The sequence below is a fragment of the Hibiscus syriacus genome, unplaced genomic scaffold (genome assembly GCF_006381635.1).
Source record: "Hibiscus syriacus cultivar Baekdansim isolate YM2019G1 unplaced genomic scaffold, ASM638163v2 tig00111392_pilon, whole genome shotgun sequence".
Classification (NCBI taxonomy): Eukaryota; Viridiplantae; Streptophyta; class Magnoliopsida; order Malvales; family Malvaceae; genus Hibiscus; species Hibiscus syriacus.
Window position 1 is genome coordinate 3077489 of NW_024063078.1, and position 18962 is coordinate 3096450.

At 33.8% G+C, this 18962-nt stretch overlaps 1 protein-coding gene and 1 pseudogene across 1 annotated transcript; one reads left to right on the forward strand and one right to left on the reverse strand.

Moving 5' to 3' along the window:
* The first annotated feature begins 10253 nt into the window (after nt 1-10253).
* Nucleotides 10254-12681, forward strand: LOC120160347 (annotated as a pseudogene).
* Nucleotides 12682-12915: 234 nt separating this feature from the next.
* On the reverse strand, nt 12916-17459 carry LOC120160344 (protein TORNADO 1-like). Its single transcript, XM_039170770.1, has 3 exons — nt 15860-17459; nt 14529-15769; nt 12916-14407 (listed from the first exon to the last, which is right to left on the reverse strand). Exons 1-3 carry the CDS (start codon nt 17367-17369, stop codon nt 13010-13012), a joined length of 4149 nt encoding a protein of 1382 aa, XP_039026701.1. The 5' UTR covers nt 17370-17459; the 3' UTR covers nt 12916-13009.
* Nucleotides 17460-18962: the final 1503 nt, after the last annotated feature.

Below are 18962 nucleotides of genomic sequence, written 5' to 3' on the forward strand. Positions count from 1 at the left end.
TGTAGGCATTTCCGGCTTGACCAGGTCAGCAGAACAAACACTAACTGGTAAGTGGATAGCAGGCCAACAATCATGCAGCAGTAGCATACTCCCGATGCAAAACGCCTGCGCAAGTATTTCCTCACAGGCCATTCTCTGTGCATAGGTAGCTAGAGCCACCTGGATCTCATTACTATCCACATATACATCAGAGAGTTTGGCCTCGCCTGGCCCCACTACATACACCACTTCAGCATCATGGGGTATCTCAAGACACTCGGTCCTATTAGGGAGCCCTTCCACATTCCCTCCACCACCAAGTGTGGTAGGATAGAAGCATATACCTCCCGGTGAGGTAAGCTACACCATATCGCGGTGGCACTCTTTTCTTTGGATACTTGTTCAACTGTTTTGGGACTGTAACATGCCCATTTCATCCTCTTATTTTACTTTTAAAGTAATTTTTGCCCCTCTCAGGTCAGCTGCCAAGGTCAGCACCACCCCTCGGACGAGTCTAGTTAGGTGGTTCTGTCCCGACACTTCACCATCTGCAATCCCCAACCCGCTAATTTCACCGAAATTACCAGCCACCATTTTAACCACTGTTTTTGTTTTACATGACCCAAACGACACAATGCCATTGTAGGTCACTTCTGCTGTTGATCCTTCTGCCCACCTGGCCCTCTCAGTGTTCGACACAACACAATAAGACTTTAGTATCGACCACTCTTTGTTCTCGTTTAGATAAAATGCATGGCTCAGGCTGTCAGTCAACTCCATCAGTCTTCGGGGGCAAGCGAAACTACAGATCACCTGTTGCCCGCATGCTGGTTTCAACAAGTTGGGCAGTAGCCATCTGTTTTATAGCGACTTCGACCATGGTCCCCCAGGACCACCTGATTTCCTGGATGATATCGAGGGCGTAAATCTTGCCGTTGTTATAGTCATCAAATAGTTCCGCAAAGTCCTTTCTTGGTGGGTTTGAGCCATCTGCACTATCCATTGTCATCTCGATAAATACCCTTCTACCAGGGAACATAGTTTTGGCCCTTTCAATGGCCTCTTCCTTTGTTTCACCTCTCATGGCGCGGAAAAGAATTGGCATTATGATTTCAAGAGATTGGAGAGAGAAATATTAAAGCTTTTGAAGAATTACATCTCTTCTTACCAAAACATATAAAAATAACAAAAAAAAAATCCTGTCGTTAGATAGTGCTATGTTTCTTGCATGTTTAATTGCTTTTAATTGGTCGATAGTGACGGTCTTAGTTCAATGCCTCTCCTGTCGTTTAATTGTCTGAGATAGTGCTATGTTTCTAGCATGTTTAATTGCTTTTAATTGGTCGATAGTGACGGTCATAGTTCAATGCCTCTCCTGTCGTTTAATTGACCGAGATTGTGCTATCTTTCGTGGCAGTTTAATTAATTTTAATCGGTGCGATTTCAAAGCCTCTCCTCTCCTCCTCTTGATAAACTCACCAGATGATTTGTTCAATATATATATATATACACACGTGCATCTATCCCCATATACTTTCGTAGTTATTAAGGATGGCAAACGGACGGGTCGGATGCGGATACTCTCCCTCTTTCATCTCCATACTCATTTAATATTTTTAAATCTACCACTCACCCATTATCTATGATTGGTAAAAAAATTTAAATCCACACTCGCTCACCGGGTACATTTTCAAATCTATCCCCACACCCACTACTCAATTGGAGACATACCCTGCTAAACCCGCCTGACAACATATATCTTATACAATATTAAGATCTATAAATTAGTCTCTAAAATTATACCTAAATTCATAATGATCCAAAATTTAATGGGTATTTAGTGGCAGATAGATGTGGGGCAGGCGGATGCGGGGTGGGTAAGGTCTCAAACCCATCACCCGCCCACTACCCACGACGGGTATCACTTTCTAGATCTACACCCGCCCACTACGGTGCACAATCCACGAAATTGTACATGTTTGTCATCCCTAGTAGTTACGTTTGTTTATCTGCTTAAGGTGTCGCTTGCCTCCCCTTGTCGTTTTCATAAGAGGGTATCTATTTTTTAAAAATACATAAAGACATTAAGCTATATTAAAAAAATATAATAGATAAAAGTTTAAAGGTTATGAAATGTGTCTGTATGGTGTTACTATGAAAATTTTTGAACATGTGCTAATATGTAATCATCACATATTATTCTAAACAATGTTTAAATGTTGTTAATGGGTAAGCTTAATTATTAATTTACAACTCTTAAAATTCTAACGATCAAAAAGATGTTTATAATATAATTTAATAATTATTTATATACTTCATTATTTTTATCTAAGTTGGTTTTTAGAAATATCAATCTTCTATAATAAGATATTATCTATAAATTTTAAATCTAATTTATCATTTAAATTTGATAATTTTAACTATGATAATATAGATAATATTTTTATCTTGTATTATGATTAATTGATATTTCAAATATTATAATTTTATAAAAAAATAATTGAATTTAGGACCGCATTAGAAAAACATGATGAATTTATATGTGAAATAAGATATTTCTCTAACCCAATAAGCATTTCGGGTAAATGTCAAAATCTTAGATTAAACTGGACTTGTTAGATTACTGTTGGATCATGAAACATGTTAAAAGCAGCCCATTTGAAAAGATACATCACTCCAAGTTGCGGTCATCAAACAGCCCATTTGAGAAACAAACATAGGATTCCAATCCAAAATGTTAAAAGCAGGCATCATCAAATATTAGAAGCGATTAGACACGAACCTAAGGTTTTATGTCAAGAGATACGAACTTAAAATTTTATATTAGAAATGTTGGGGTGTAAAATTATATTATTACTAAAAAACATTAAGAAAATACATAGTGCAACCACATTTCCAATCTCATTTGATCCATCCCATACCACAAGTAGCAGTCAGTACTCAGTACCAACAGCCATGTAATGTACCAAAATATGAAGAATCTCTCAAGCAAAACAAAACAAAAATGCCCCCCAAGAAACCCTTTGATATCAACGCCCATTTCCAAACAAATCAGGAGCCATGGGGGGACCCCTTGTGACTTGAATAGCATCAATGCAGCAGCTACTTCCAGTCAAGGGTTATGAAAAGTCAAAGACATGGCCTTCAAAACTCATCAATTGAGAGAGGCCAAACTGGGTGAGGGGGTAGCATTTTTCAAAGTAAACCAAGTCTTTTTCTTTCTTTTTTTTAAGTTATCTTGTGAAATGATTCCATCAAGAGTCAAGATTTGATGACATTACAGTGAAGAAAAAAACACAGCATCTGCTTGTACATTAAATTGGTGAGAGAATATTGAGCTTTAAGCAATGACTAATATTGAATGCATTTATGGTGCCAAAAGCCTCAAAGATTGACAATATTTTGATGCCTTCAAAAGGATCAAACAGCATATGTATGCATGTATGTATGTGCAAATGAACAATGGGGGAAATTTTTAATATATGAAAACCATGCTGAAGTTGGTCTCATCTATCTCTATCAACCTTAAAAGATAGAAAAGAAAAAGAGTAAGCAAACAAGAAAGAAGGAAGAAAGCTCCATTTCAATCCCTATCATGGGAGACTTTTTTAATGTCCAAGACTTACCCTTGTTGTGAAAGGCCAAAATCTAGAGGGTTCAGTGGGCCACTTCTTCAAAACCCTAATCTTGCGCTAGTTCTATTGTAGCAATAAATCAATTTACTATAGATTTTAACACGAAAAATTGTTTTCTCTAATCTAAATAATTATGTAATTGATAATAGTTTTGATTATAACCAAAAATCTTATATTATTGCAGGTTTCACTATAAAATATTATTTTATCTATTTTAAAAAATTGTATAATTAATAATAATTTTGGTTATAATCAATAATGTTACATGAGTTTGTTAATAATAAATTTTACGTTATAACTAGAATAATTATGAAACTTACATGATTTATTATGGAGAATGCAACTTTTTTTTATTTTAATCTAACATGTTACCAAGTTTACTCTAAAGACTTCTCAATTGGTAAGTTTTTTGGTTACGACCAATAATAACTTTTTTTTACTAATTATATTTTAGACTCTCCCATAATCTTGAGAGTCGGAAAATAAGAAAAAAAATGATTTAAATCTTATTTGATTGGTTTCAATTTCTTTCATACCTAAATATATTTAATTTATAATGGTCTAATTGTATTGATTTTTATATATAGTAATATTAATATTTTACAATTAAATTAATAAAAAAATTTAAAATACCATAAAAAAATCTTTGGGAAAAACAATGGCCCCACCATATTAAAGTTGCCTATTGATTTTCTACCATTTAGGGTTTACAATATGGATTTTAGTTTGAATAATGGAGCACAATTCTTTGGGAAGAGCATGTTAATGGGGCCCATTTGAATTTATAATTTGTTTTGAAAATTTTGTGTTTATAATAAAATCATGAAACAGTCAACAATTAGTTGGTTAGTGGGATGAAACATTAGATTCTTTAACTAAGATCAAGGGTTCAAATTATGACGTTTACAAATAGAGTAATATATTACGCTTGTCTTTATAGTACTCGATCTGGAATAATCGATCAATGTATTTGGTACCAGTGATTATAAAAAAAAATCATGAAGAGTAATGCTAAAAGCCTAAAGCATTTATGTTTGGTGAGTTGAAATTACAAATATGTTTTTATTTATGTATTTAACACACATAGGACCACTAATTAATTTGTTGTTTATCTAGTATTGCTATTATTCTTTCCCTCTAAATACAACCTTCTACTACGTCAATACTTGGGTGGGAAAGCTTGAATACTCTAAAATCCACCTAATAATTGACTCCTATACATGCATTTGATAATCGAAATGTATTTTTATTTCTATACACCCGAAAATTAAAATTAATGACTCTAAAGTTTGTTAAGTTACACCCCAGATTCAGTTTAGATTAATCTCTTTATTATGAAAAAATTATTTAAATTATTTATTATTATTGAATGAATCAATTTAGTTTATATAATAAAAAATAAAAAATATTAAATTTTAACAGAATTAAAAAATATCATTGATTGTTTAACATAATCAATATTTTTAAAATATTTTATAGGTGTACAGATAAAACCTTTTTATTTAAAGTTAAAATGAGAATAAAAAATAATTTTCATGTCTTTTTTTAACGATAAATATTACTATATTATATGAAACATATGGGTATATATGGTTGCTAAAACTACTCTTTCAAGTCTCAGGGAATTATACAACAAGCCGAATGGAGGATTTCATGTTAGGAAGGACGAACGAATTTATAAAATTTTCAGTAGAAAATAACTTATAAACTTTTATGGGGACAAAAACATATTTTTAATAAAAAATATAAAAAAATATTAAAATTATATAAAAAATTAAATTTCTTAAGAGGACGACCGTCCCCATTAGTCTCCCTATAGATCCATCCATAAATTATACTATTATTATTATTATTGTTATTTAAAAAGTTTCAAGTCAGGTATCCAGTCCTACTCCCTTGCCAGTAATGTAAAGCGTTAAAATTCTTTTGCTATGATGGATGGTCCTACGGCTGTATATGCCCAAATCCAAATACCAATTATTATCATATTTTTCGGGGAAGTATGTGAATTATTGCGATTCAAGGAAATAACTATAGTTATTTGATTAAAATCTTGTATTGTCCCGATGACTACCCCCACCCCACACAAATTTTATTTTTTGGGAAAACGACACAAGCCCCTTAAAATTTTAAAAAAAGTTTTAATTTAGTTTCTTAAAACTTTTTAAAAAATGTTATTAATTCCTTCAAAGTTTTATAAAAACAATAATTATTAACTTTTTTAAGTTCTTTGAAATGTTTTATTAGGCCCCTACAAAAATTCATTAAACCTTTAAAAAATTTGAAATTATTTTTATCAAATCTTCGAAAATTTTGGGGGGAAAATCTTTAATATATATTTTAGAACATTTTTTAATTTTTCGTACTTGAAAATTATATAAAAATATATATAATAACGAATAAAATTTGATTTAAAAATGAATTTAAAATAAATCAAATTGAATTATACAATTTTTTGAATCAACTAGAGTTAATTTAAACGTTGAATCAAAATTCTAAAATTGAGTTAATTTATAAAGAAATAATAGTAATAATTAATTTTAACTAAATAATGAAATGATAAAAAATATAAATGTTGATAATTAAATATCAATATGCCTACCATCAACCATTTGATCTAGTGGGATGAGGCATTAGGTCCCTTAAGCAAGGCCAGGGGTTCGAATACTGGCGTTTTCGAATGGAGCAAACTGGGTTGGGAGGGTCGCCCTCGCCTCTGCAGTACTCGATCTAGATTAGTCGGTCAATAGATCGGATACCAGTGATTAATTAAAAAAATATCAGTATGCCTAGAAAACAATATCACTTAACTTACATTTCTCTCAATAAATCAAAGCTTTTGGCCCTTTTCTCATAATTTTTGGGTTTCATTGTGAGTATTGATTAACGCTGTAAAAAAACAAAAGAATTTACCTCTAAAACTAGTAATACTTTTAAGACAATTTCGCAATACTATTACCCGACAATCATGCAGGATTGTGGGCTGCGTATTACTTGAAATCATTTTACTCGGTTTTGAAAAATAATGAAAAAAATAAAATATTTCTTCTTTTTCTTTATTCCATGCTTCTAGATTATTGGATATGGCCAAAATTATAGCATAATAAATAAATAAATACTCAAATAATAGAGCAAGATATAATATAAAGAAAAAACTAGAAAAGTGGAAGATACAATGGATTGTACATAATCAATCAAGATAATGGATTGCTATGATATTTTAATCAATTACCCTCCAACTTTGAAAAGTAGATTGTGCCCGTTGATACATCTTTACAATCTTAAGGTGATTATGAAAAATTTAGACTTTATAAAATAAAATTACATTATTAGTATTTTCCGACAAATCTGATGGGGTAATAATATAAAAAGGAAAAATAATTTCTCATATGCGAGTTTTATTTTTTAGGGTTTAGGGTAATAGGAATGGTATATAAATAAGACGATTAGATTACACGTAGTCTTTATAAAGACTTATAACTACCAAAGATTATAATTTATTTAATTTTCTTACTCAATTATCTTTACCTTAAATCTTTAAACTGATTCTCTTATATTAATAAATACTTGTAACTATCAAAGATTAATCTTAATTAAATTATGATAAAATAGTATCATCAACTTACTATCATTGTTATACACTTTTGAAACGTCAAAAATAACCTTAATCATATTTTTGCATCTAAGTTCTTTATCATAACTACGTATAGTTGTGAACATGGGAGTATCTAGGCCTGGGCCTACCTATTTTGTCCTTCACTTATTTTTTAGTTTCTGTTTTGATCATTTAACTATTGTTTATTCTAATTATTAACTAATGTTATATTTTGATTTTATTTTGGTCACTCCTCTTTAAGAAATTGACGGTGATATTGACGTGTCGTTATAAGATAATACCACATCAGGTTCGAAAAATAATTGAAAATATCATGTTAGCATCACTGTTGATTTTCTGATGGCAAATGATCAAAACATAATTACACTGTAACATTAGAAATGATTCTAGAAAAAAATTGACTAATCAAAACATAAATTAAGTAATAGGTTACTAAAATAGGTAGATTACCATAAATAAAAATGTGTATGAATTATATTAGATTAATTTTTTTATTATATTTATATTAACTCAATTCATAATTTTTTTTGGATTTACCAGTAGTTGTGAATTTGACATTGTCCAAGGTTTTAAAAACACACGTTATCAAACACTAATTTTGTAAGCTTTATTTTTTTTAAAAAAATTGTAAGCTTTATTGTCATTATTTGGATGGATCGCATGCATGAAACTAATTCAATGATGTTTAAGAGGTGTTCGATTTCTGATATTTATTATGGAGTAAATTAAATTGAGAGCGTCACTTTTATTTCTGTAATACTTGATTTAAATTAATCAATTAATAAATTAGATACAAATGATTTTAAAAAAAATCTTTTAAATAGAAAAATGATACACTATTTCGAGATAAATTGTAAAATTGTATATTAGCTTTGACTTAATTCATAATTGATTAAATATAGTTTCATATAATTTTTATTTAATTTCTATAAAATTGTTACACCGATATGATATTATTTTACATTTTGTTTATGATATATAAATAATTATATTCTTATGATTTATTTCATAATGTATAAAATCAAGTCTAAATAAAAGTTTAAAATGCAGAGTAATGATAGGGGTTTAAATCCTGACGATTGCGAATGGAGTAAATTGGATTGGGAAGATTACTCTATCTTCTACAGTATTCGATTTGGATTAGTCGACCAATAAATTAGATACCAATAATTAATTTATAAAAATGCGGAGTAAGGAAATTGAAATGCAAATTTGAAACGAAAAGGTGAAATGGCGAAGTTTGAAGCGTTAAACGAAAGGACAAAATAGAATAGAACAAAAACAGGGCATGGAGTAAAAGGCAGAGCGACAGAAATAAGCAAAGCTTGAAACACACTGTAAATAAATAAATAGCCGGGGAATAATTTATCTAGGAGATGAAATAACAGATTTTAAGTTAAAATTCAAATATTATAAGCCGATTGATTTTAGATGGAAGGAATTATCTTATAATAAACATTCCTAATTTATAAACAAGTTAAATGATTAAATATTATTAATTATAAAAAATAAAAAAAATAAAATTAAAACAATAACATGTGAGTGTTGATGTCCCTACTTCCTACACAGACCGCACCTATATCGCCCCTCATTGGCCTCTCCGTGCCATTGTCATGGGCAGGTGGCGGTCCCACACCTCTCACAAAAATCATTACTACTTTTTCCTTTTTTGTTCCTAAGATAATAATAAGGTTAAACTATACTATGGTCACTCAATTATTTCCTTGTTTAAATTTAATTTTTTTATTGGAATCATTGTATGGTATAAAGCAGGAGAAAAATTAAGGGTACATGAATTTAGTTTTAATAAATAAAGTTATGTTCTTGTTTATTTATTTTTAAAAGTATTAATATTCTGTTTATATTTTTTTTCAAATTTTAATATCATATTCATTTATTTATTTTTAAAGATTTTCATATTCGTAAATATATTTATGTTATGTACGACAACCAAAATTCTCTTTTTATCCTTTTATTTTATTTGTAAGTAAAAAAAATGATAAAATTGCACCACTAATCCTTAAATTTCTAAGGTTTATAGTTTGAACTCCAAAATTCATCTTATATTTAATCTCTACATTTCATCAATATTTTAAATGTAAAAAATAAAAAGAAAATTGAGAACCGAGTAAATGAGCTTAAAAACAATCTGATAACCAAATTTGTTCGTGAATATAAACGAGCCAAACATACCTTTATTTGTGTGCGTTGGTTTTTTAAAAGAACATACATTTTTTATTAATACTATTTTTAGCGTAATAAACAAACATAAACAAATGTTATACGAATTGTTCATGAACAATTTGTCGAAGTATGAATTACAATCGGTAGTGTTTGAATTCGGTGGACGAATGGTTTAACTATAATTAATTATGATTATTAAGGAAAACGTGTAAATTTATATGAAATATATATGAAAATTATGTTTCCCTATTTTTCATTTTAACAGATGATTTTATTTTGTTTTGAAAAAAAATCAAAACATTTTTTAAAGAGTTCGAATGAAAAATTATGACTAATTTAAAAGTTATAAACAAATATTATTGGACTGTACAAAATATTAACCATTATTGAACTTTATTGTATCTGTGAGATTTATTTATGACCTCTTTTATATATCAACATATACAATGACATTGAATAATTTTTTCTACAAACGCATACATATATATATATATATCACATAATATTTTATTTTTAACCCACACACCAATAAACTTATTTTTTAATCAAGAAATCATGAAACAGTTATCATTTAAATAACAAAAGTAATAATAGTAATGATAATATGACTTTATCAAAGGAAAACTTTTAAAAAGAAGAAAATTGATATCGTAATAATTGTATAATCAAAATATAAAAAGAGAAAAAAAAAACACAAATATTCAAAGTGGTTTTTCTGACAATACAAGTTGAAGTTGAGAGCTAATAAACGGTAAAAACATTAAATACTGTAGCAATGATTTTTCCATTGGGTTTGTTATTATTAACCATAGGTATATGGAATTTCATATCAATAATTTATGAATAAAAAACCCAAAACATTCAACAGCCACTAACACCCAAACTCCCTTTTCCGACAAGTTTGACGCCCCGAGAATCCTCTGTGTTTTTTTCCCTCTTTACTTCTGCTTTTTTTTTTTACAATCAGTTCATTTGTTGTTGGACGAAGAAAACCAGTTCTACGTCTGTCTAGGAACTGGGTTGTGTCCAGATCTTGTGTTAGAGCCACATATTCCAAGCAAAAATTATCAGTTTTTCTTTCTTTTTTCTCGAGTTTGGAGTCATAAAGCCAGAGCCGAAGGTGAATATGATTTATAGATTTATAGTTTTCTTGTTTTTTTTCACTTTGAATTGTTTAAGTTAATCCATAAAGAGCAAATTTTCATTGGGATTTTCTTCTAATTTTTAATATATATATATTTTAACTCTTCCTTGGATTCCGGGGTTTTCTGAAGAAAAGAAGTTGGTTGCTTTATTGGAATCTGGGCTTAAACTGTTAATATTAAGTGTAAAGTCTCAGGTGTTTTGAAATTGAAACAAGCTCATTTAAGATTCTCGACTTTTCAGGGGATTCTTCATTCCTTGGTTTATATTGAAGTTTTTGTGTGTTGAAAGTAAGGTCTAAAGAGGGTTTATCTTCCAGCTTTTGTTTTTGTTGCATGTTGTGGGTGGTTTTAAGTTGCCAGCTTAATAAAAAAATCACATTTTTGTCTTTGGCTACTGGATTATGGCAAGTTTTGGTTTCTTAATTGTAGGCTGTGTTAGGTTTTAGCTTTAGCAGCCTGTGTGAAAGTTAATTTCCTTCTAGCAAGTTTTGCAGAATCATGCTTGTTCCAGCTTAGTTAAGCCTTTTAACTTCAAATTCTCATGTACCAGGGCTTGAAAACTTGGTGATGCTGGGTTCTAATTTGATTGTCAAGCTTTCTGTTCATGGAATCGTTTTGATTTCTACTTATTATTATTTTTGGATGACTTGATATGCAGAAAGTTGCTTTCTTTTGCTTTGCCAGGTTCATTTTCTTGGTGCTATCATGGATTCCCCACAGTCGGTTGTCTCACCATTCAAGAACTCTGTTGTTGCTGAGCCTGAGAATCAGAAACCGGAATTTTTCGGTACCAAAACTGGTGGTTTATCGTCGAATGTGTCCGACGTTGACCGAAAGGAAGAGAATACCATCGGTGTTCTCGACGTTTATGTTCATCAGGCAAGAGATATCCATAACATCTGCATTTACCACAAGCAGGATGTGTATGCAAAGCTTTGTCTCACCTCTCATCCCCAAAACACGGTTTCCACCAAGATTATCAATGGAGGCGGGAGGAATCCGGTGTTCAACGACAATCTACGCCTCAATGTCCGAACGGTTGATTCGTCTCTCAAAATCGAAATATTCATGATGAGTAGAGTGAGGAATTATCTTGAAGATCAGTTGCTGGGGTTTGCATTGGTTCCACTTTCCGAAGTAGTACTCAAGAATGGGAAGTTGGAGAAAGAATTCTCTCTTTCTTCAACCGATCTGTTCCATTCGCCTGCCGGTTTCGTCCAATTGTCTCTTGCATATTCTGGTTTATCTCCGGATGTAATGGCTATCCCTGCAATGCCTAGAGATGTGGCTGCTGATGAAACTGACTGTGAAGGATTCGGAATCGAGTGAGTGCGAGTTGGAAAAGATCGAGTTTCCGGATCCGAAAATCGTGAACGAGAACCAGATGATGGTTTCCGAGTATTTTGGGATTCCATGTTCTAATTTGGACTCTGAAAGTTCGGAAAGTTTCGTCACTGCTGATTCTGAGAATCAGATTAGTTCAGACATTGGTGTTCATGTAGTGGAGAGCTTCTCAAATGCTACCGTCAATTCCATCCAAGTTCCCAAGCTTGATTCTCCTCCAAGCAGCGTGTCGACTAACGGGGTTTCGTCTCCATCAGCTGCTGCCAGCTCCGAGTCTGCAGATGGTCCGGCTGCTTTGAAAACTTCCACTCAGGAACAAATGTCAGCCCCGAAAGAGAAAAATGTGGATGTTGGAGATGCTGACAGTCATTCCTCCGCAGCACAAAGCGATTGCACCGTGAAACCCGTTGTTTCCATTAACATCGAGAGCCCGAGCAGAAGTTGGTGCAGCAAGACATAGTGGACATGTACATGAAGAGCATGCAACAATTCACCGAGTCATTGGCTAAGATGAAACTGCCTTTGGACATCGATAGCGGACCGACCAAATCCGAGAGTTCAAGTACCACCGATCAGAAAATTCAGGCATCGAAAAACGCCGGCTCTCGGGTGTTCTACGGAAGTAGGGCTTTTTTCTAAGCTTCCTGATCCTCTGTTCAAGGGAAGACACATGCGACTTTAGAGTTTTAGGGTGGAGACCGGAGACTAGTACTACTAATGGTGAAATGCAATAATGTATCATGTAATGTGATAATCATGACTTTGTACTGTTTATTTAGCTTTGTTTCATTTCAACTTCTGTTAGTATATTCATATATATATATATATATATATAATATGAACCTTTTCTTTTTATAACATTGTCTTCCTTCTGCTGATTTTCAACTCTGAAAATAATTGCCGAAAATCACATTCCATGTTAAGCACAGTGTAATTTCTGCATGTAATCATATTCTGTGAAATTGGTCCCACTTTCACATGGTGATTTGAAATAATAAGATTCGAGATATCATTGGACTTAATGTTCATATTTACTCTGCATTTCCATCATAAAAAGGCAATTGGCTAGTATATTTGAAATTCAAGGCAGCTAACAAGTTTTTCCATTAAACTAAAATAGGTACTTCAATGATTTCATTTGCTCTGATGGTCATGTGCCTTCTGCAGATCCATGCAATATGCCCGTCATCCCTGTATCTGACTCTCCATAACCCGAATTTATCTGCGATGTCCTTTCCGGTTGAGCACCTCCTGTCCCTCAAAAAGTCCATCACCCATTGTTGGGCTGATCTTAGGTCTCGCTGAATGTCCCCAGTCTTGTTTCGGTTACTGATTCTGTTTACTCGTCCCATTGCTGCAGTTCCAGCGGCTCCAGCAGCAACTGCTCCTGCTGCTCCATACATGAGTGAAGAGTCGGCGAGATGGGCAACTTCCCTGCTCAAATCCGGTATAAGGTTTCCCATACCGGCTGCTAAATGAGCTCCGATTTTGAGAGCAAATGTTACCAGTTTCATGAACTTGGTCATGTATGGAGCTAAGCATTTCACTGCAGTGTTATCGACGTGCATTACTTCACAACCAACCTGATCTTCAACAACATGCATTTCTCTCCTGTATTCACATAACATGTGCAACCGAAGAGCAGTCATTCCGGATATAACGGTGGTTACCAATCTCCTCGAATAGTTTTCAGTTTGCACGAAATAGAACATGTTGGGTACTTTCCGCCCTTCGACTTGAACATTGAAGTTCACAAGGTAGTTTACTTTGCGATGAAGCTCGATTAGGAGTCTGTGCTCGTAATATCTCATTCCCTGAATCTCCTGTTTCAAATCTCTTATTTCTTGTTCAATGATCTTTAATCTCTGCAATACTGTTTCCACTCCCTTGGCTAATCCACCAAAAGAAGGATCAACTTTATCGCCGTCAACAACATTGGATAAAGAGTTCTCTTGTTCATCTGGATTATTTTCTGGCGGAACTTGCAGTTCCACGGCAAGGTTGTACAGGTCATGATATCTTCGGTGTAATACTTCCCGGAAATCATCGTCCGATAAGAGGTCTCTAGCTAAATCAAACCCAGCTCTAAGAACTACTTTGCCCGAATCGGACACTGAATCCCAAGTGTGCTGATAGTCATACATGCTTTCAGCTGGGACCGAGAGTAGTGCTTGTTTAAGTTGTTGAAGAGGTACAAATTGGGATTTCCTGTACCTAGGAGGAACCAAGTTTTGCACACATTCCGGCCTCAAGATGTTTTCGATCAAAGTTACACCATGGCAGAGGCTCTGAATTGCAGGAACTATGAGCTGGTTGATAAGCCTGAGTGTTTCGGTTAGGTTCTTGGTGGAGCAGGCCAGGATGTCAATGTAGTAACCCAACTGTCCTCCGAGCTCTACTCGGATATTGATGCCGTTGATGTTTATAGCAATGAGGTATTTCTCAAGGCTATAAGTAGCTCCATGCTGGTTCTTCAATGCCATTATTCGATTATGAAGGTGCACCTGCATTTGCAAATACCGAACCGAGTGAGAAATTAAGAATATGCATGATCATTCAAAATACTTCCCTTGCTAAAATGTTCTCATGGTGAACTAATTTCTGAAAGATAAGAAAATCTCTTGCCTGTAAGCGGGGAAAGAATCCCGGTGTAAGGAACATATGGCTTGAATCATCACACTGAAGATGTCTCCCTGCATAAAAGCAATCAGCACCACCTAATTGCCACTTCTGCGGTTTACCTCTGCCTTCTTCGAGAATCGACGGAATCAATAGCAGAGAATTGGGATCCGACGGGTCTTGTTCATAGCATAGTTCAAGCTTCATCATCATTTTAATAAGGTCATTGGCCTCCAAGTTCTCAAACACCTTTGAACCCATTCCGGGAATCTGACTATGCAAACCTCCTCTTAGAATCTTCTCCAATTCTTTCCGGCTGATGAATCCATTCTCGGCCGAGCTTTGCCTTCTAACCTCTAACTTTATCAGTTGACTCAGCACTTCACCACAAAACCATTCACAATCCAATATTAGGAAGCCTAATTCATCAAAATATATCACCTCGCCGATATGATGGAGACAAGTAGCAACGGCCCTCCTCCGCATTTCGATTTTCTCCTTATTATCATGTCGAGATCGAATCCTCAGTGGTGGAACTTTAACTTGGCATAGCTCAGCAAACTCTTTCCACTTCATAGCTGGCTTGTTATAGTTCTCTGATCTCCAGTCTGATAAAATTTGTATAAGATCATTGCAAAGCTGATAAACCCGAGGAACTCTCTGGAGAACAGTTTTGCTTGTTTTTCGAATGTGATGGGTGAGTTTACTGACCGATGCAGATGATCTTGCATCAACAGTAAACACCGTTGGATAGAAATCAACATAGCCATTGAACTTGTCTCTCAATTTTTGTATCAAAGTCACCGTGGTCTGCAAGTTCTGAGATGTTTGATTGACCTTGTCATAGTGAGTGAGGACTACTGCAACATTTGGTAGCATGCACTGCTGGACCGCCCTTTTTGAATTCGAAACGATGAACCTGAGCCAATATTGAAGGTCCTCTTCTATCTCCATTGGAGTCTTCGGTTCTCGGTTACTTGGTTTCCTGAATAAACTGGATATGATGAGGAAAAACGATGCACTCCCATGCCCTGGAAACATGAGATCATGAAGAGAGTAGAACTCATGCTGACCAGCAAGATTCCATATCGATATCTTTGTGTCCTCATCTTTGAAAGTCTTTATCTTCATACCAACTGTTCTAACAGCTTGTTCAACTGGATTTACCAGGGTTTTCACTTGCTCAATGTAGGGAAGCTTGGAAGAAGAGAAATTCTGTGATATTGAATTGCAAAGTGTGGCCTTACCTGCAAAGAACAATTAAAGGAAATGATCATCTTTGATCTCGGCATTAACAAGTTCTTAAAGTAGAAATGTTGAGTGTTGTTAAAACTTACCAGCATACTCTTGGCCACAAAAGAATAACCTGCAGCTCTTGGGCTCGGTAAGTGGCATATCCTTGAGCAGATCATTTTCGGGTTCGGTTTCAGTCTTCCCATTCTGCCCCAATCTTTGATAAATTGCATCTGCTTTCCCTGTATCATGCAGAGGTGTTCTAGCGAGATCAATATCTTCGATCCAAGGATTTATTTGTAGCGTCTCCATTATTGCCTGCAACACCCTGTCCCCTCTAACACCTTTGCAGCCTTGCAAAGACAAGCACCTCAAACTGGCATTCTTCTCTAAGATCTTGAAGATTCGGAAAAAATCATCCGGTCTCATGCTTTGATCGTCGATGATTGCTAGCCGAGTCAAAGTTTCATTGGTGGTTAACATCTGCAGAATTGCTGCAAAACCAGATCTCCCTATCTTTGTTCTACTGCCTCCAAATGTCACCGACCTTAGTGTAATGTTGGCTTGGCATTGCAAAGCAGAGAACCTACTCAACGGGCACAATAGATGCTCGACGCCTATACCACTGAACCGGTTTCCTTCGAGATGCAAGCGTTCCAAATGCCTGTTCTTGAATAGTCCAGCTGCTACATACACAATTCCCTTGTCTTTAAGGCCGGTTTTGGACAAGGTTACCTGTTTCAGGGTTTGGTTCTGCTCCAAAACCCATCGAAATTCCTTTGCCCACCGCGATTTTAGGCGCACTCCGGTCATGTCAAGCGATGTAACCGTTGAATTCATACCGAGAGCACAAGCAACCCTGCAGGCACCTGAAACATCGATCTTGTAAATCCTAAGAGTGCTGTTTTGAGGTACAAACTCAACCACCTTGGAACTTTTGTCTCCACTTTCTCCACTCCATACATGGACTTCCATGGCTCTATTCCTTGCTAAAACAGCGGATATAAGGGGTGTCGCTGTGATCGAGCTCGAGTCGAAAATCGTCAAAAGTTTCAGCATCGAGTTAGCTTCAATCATCTTTGAAAGCTCCTCAGCACCTTTCGATCCAATCGAGTCTTCCCATATCTGTAACTCTTCCAAGCTATCATTCACCTTAAGAGCAAAAGCAAGTAATGTAGCACCAACAGTCCCAATATGTGATTCAGAAAACATAACCTCTTTGATAGCTCCATTTCTCTTCAAAATATCGGAAAACTCCGATAAACATTCTTCATCGAAGCTGTTCCTCCGGAACACGAGTTGCTTGATGTTAAAGTTACTATCCAACAACTCCCCAAGGTTTTGCACTTGTTGCAATTCCCATTCAACACAGTGAAATTCCAAGTTCCTGAGGGACGACAAGGTGCTTTTGGCTGGTCCTAGCATTAATAGAATGAGGGAGAAGTAGTCAAGGCAATCTGCAGAAATGTTTATGTTCATGGAGTTTTCGGTTTCTTGATAACAACCCGAAACAGGTTGAGAAAGGTAGAAGGAAATGCTGTGTAGGTTAAGGCTTTCGGTTTCGAATGCTTGAAGAACCCATTGGAGATCTCTGAACTTCTGGTTTGATGCCATTGCCAATGTAGAACTTTCACCAACAACAAAGAATCAAAGATAGCAGAACTTGTTTATCTGCAGGAAAAAAACAACTTTATTGATAATGAAGCTTGTTTGATAGGGTAATATGTTACAGTACATTTTGAATTTGATGCAATTTTTTGCTATATTCTATCCTTCATACCAAAGTTATTCCTTACGTTTAAGGGTAAAGATAATGAGATTATTTTAATAAAAAAAAGTATCTTTGCACCTTTTTTCCTAAAAATTCTAATCCATCTCTCCACTTCATTCTGGTTCGTTTATCAAGTAATTTGCAAGGTGGTGCTTCTTACAGGTGTAAACGGGGGCCTAACCTTTTTGACTCTTTTATATGAAAAAATGAGCTTTTCTTACTCTCTCTTGCTTTTCATCAAAGAGGACGGAAAATCCTATAAAGAAATGAAAAAAAGAACAGGCTAGCTGACAAATTAGCCTGTAATCCGGAGAGGGAGGATAGGGTAGTTCTGCTGTACTTCAGTTTTAATATATAAATATTAATATTTTTAATAAAATGTAATTTAAAATATTATTTTTTATTAAAAATATTAATTTTATTAACTTATTTCTGGAAGTATCTAATATTTTTATAGAAAAAAACAATATTTTAAATAGTAATTTATCGAAAATATTAAATATTTTGATAAAAAAAAATAATATTTTAGATAATATTTTGTTAAAAATATTAAAAAATATTAAAATTTTTAATAACATTTTTTTAATTGTATATTAAAGCTATCGTAGCTGAGACATCCTAAAGGACAAAAGACAATCATTTTTTTTTGGGGAGTTCTACATTGCAGCAGTTTAATATACGATTAAAAAAATGTGTTATCGATTTTGTTATTATTTTAAATAATAATATCGGTAAAAAATATCAAAAATATTATTAATTTGACTGGTAATGTTGTTATTATCAATTATCGAAATAGATAATCGTGGTAGAAAAATTCGGTAAAAAAATAATATTTTCGATAGAGCGATACGTAAGACATTATTTTTGACCGGATTATTTTAGGTATTGAAGACATGTTTGGACAACCTCTAGAGATTTTTAAATGATGAGTCTAAATCTGTTGAGATTAACTATAGTTTTATCCATCCTGCAAACATACCCCAGTTCAGCCGGTGAATCATGGTCCTTCCTGTGCTTAAAGTTCTTATCTTTGAAAAATTCATAGCTAAATACCTCGAGGGATGTGCAATTTGCCAACATGAACATGTGAATTTTTCGGTGCAATCAGGGCCGTTGAATTTTCTGCAGTGTTTAGACCCCAGTAGATGGGGTCTAGGTAGATATCGAAATTCGATTTTTATTTTGTTTAATTATTCATTTTATCATCTTATTTGTGATCATTTTATAAGAAATTTATGTATAAATTTTTTGTTCTTAATATGTGTCCATACTGATCAAGTACATGTTATTTTCATGTATGCAAAATAATTTGCTCCTTTTCATCATCAAAAGAGTTCTTCTCTCTCTGTCGCGTATCATTTTGAGGCTTATTCCACAGATGATTTTGCAAAGCTGATATTATCTTTTCTGGTAAACTTTAAGTGGAAAATGGGAAC

What these genes read in the sequence shown, in the direction of transcription:
- LOC120160344 (XM_039170770.1), bottom strand. Translation starts at nt 17,369, where the DNA reads ATGGCATCAAACCAGAAGTTCAGAGATCTCCAATGGGTTCTTCAAGCA. An exon ending in TTGTGGCCAAGAGTATGCTG is followed by an intron (nt 15,770 to 15,859) that starts GTAAGTTTTAAC and finishes TGTTCTTTGCAG; the next exon opens with GTAAGGCCACACTTTGCAAT. An exon ending in GATTCTTTCCCCGCTTACAG is followed by an intron (nt 14,408 to 14,528) that starts GCAAGAGATTTT and finishes TTGCAAATGCAG; the next exon opens with GTGCACCTTCATAATCGAAT.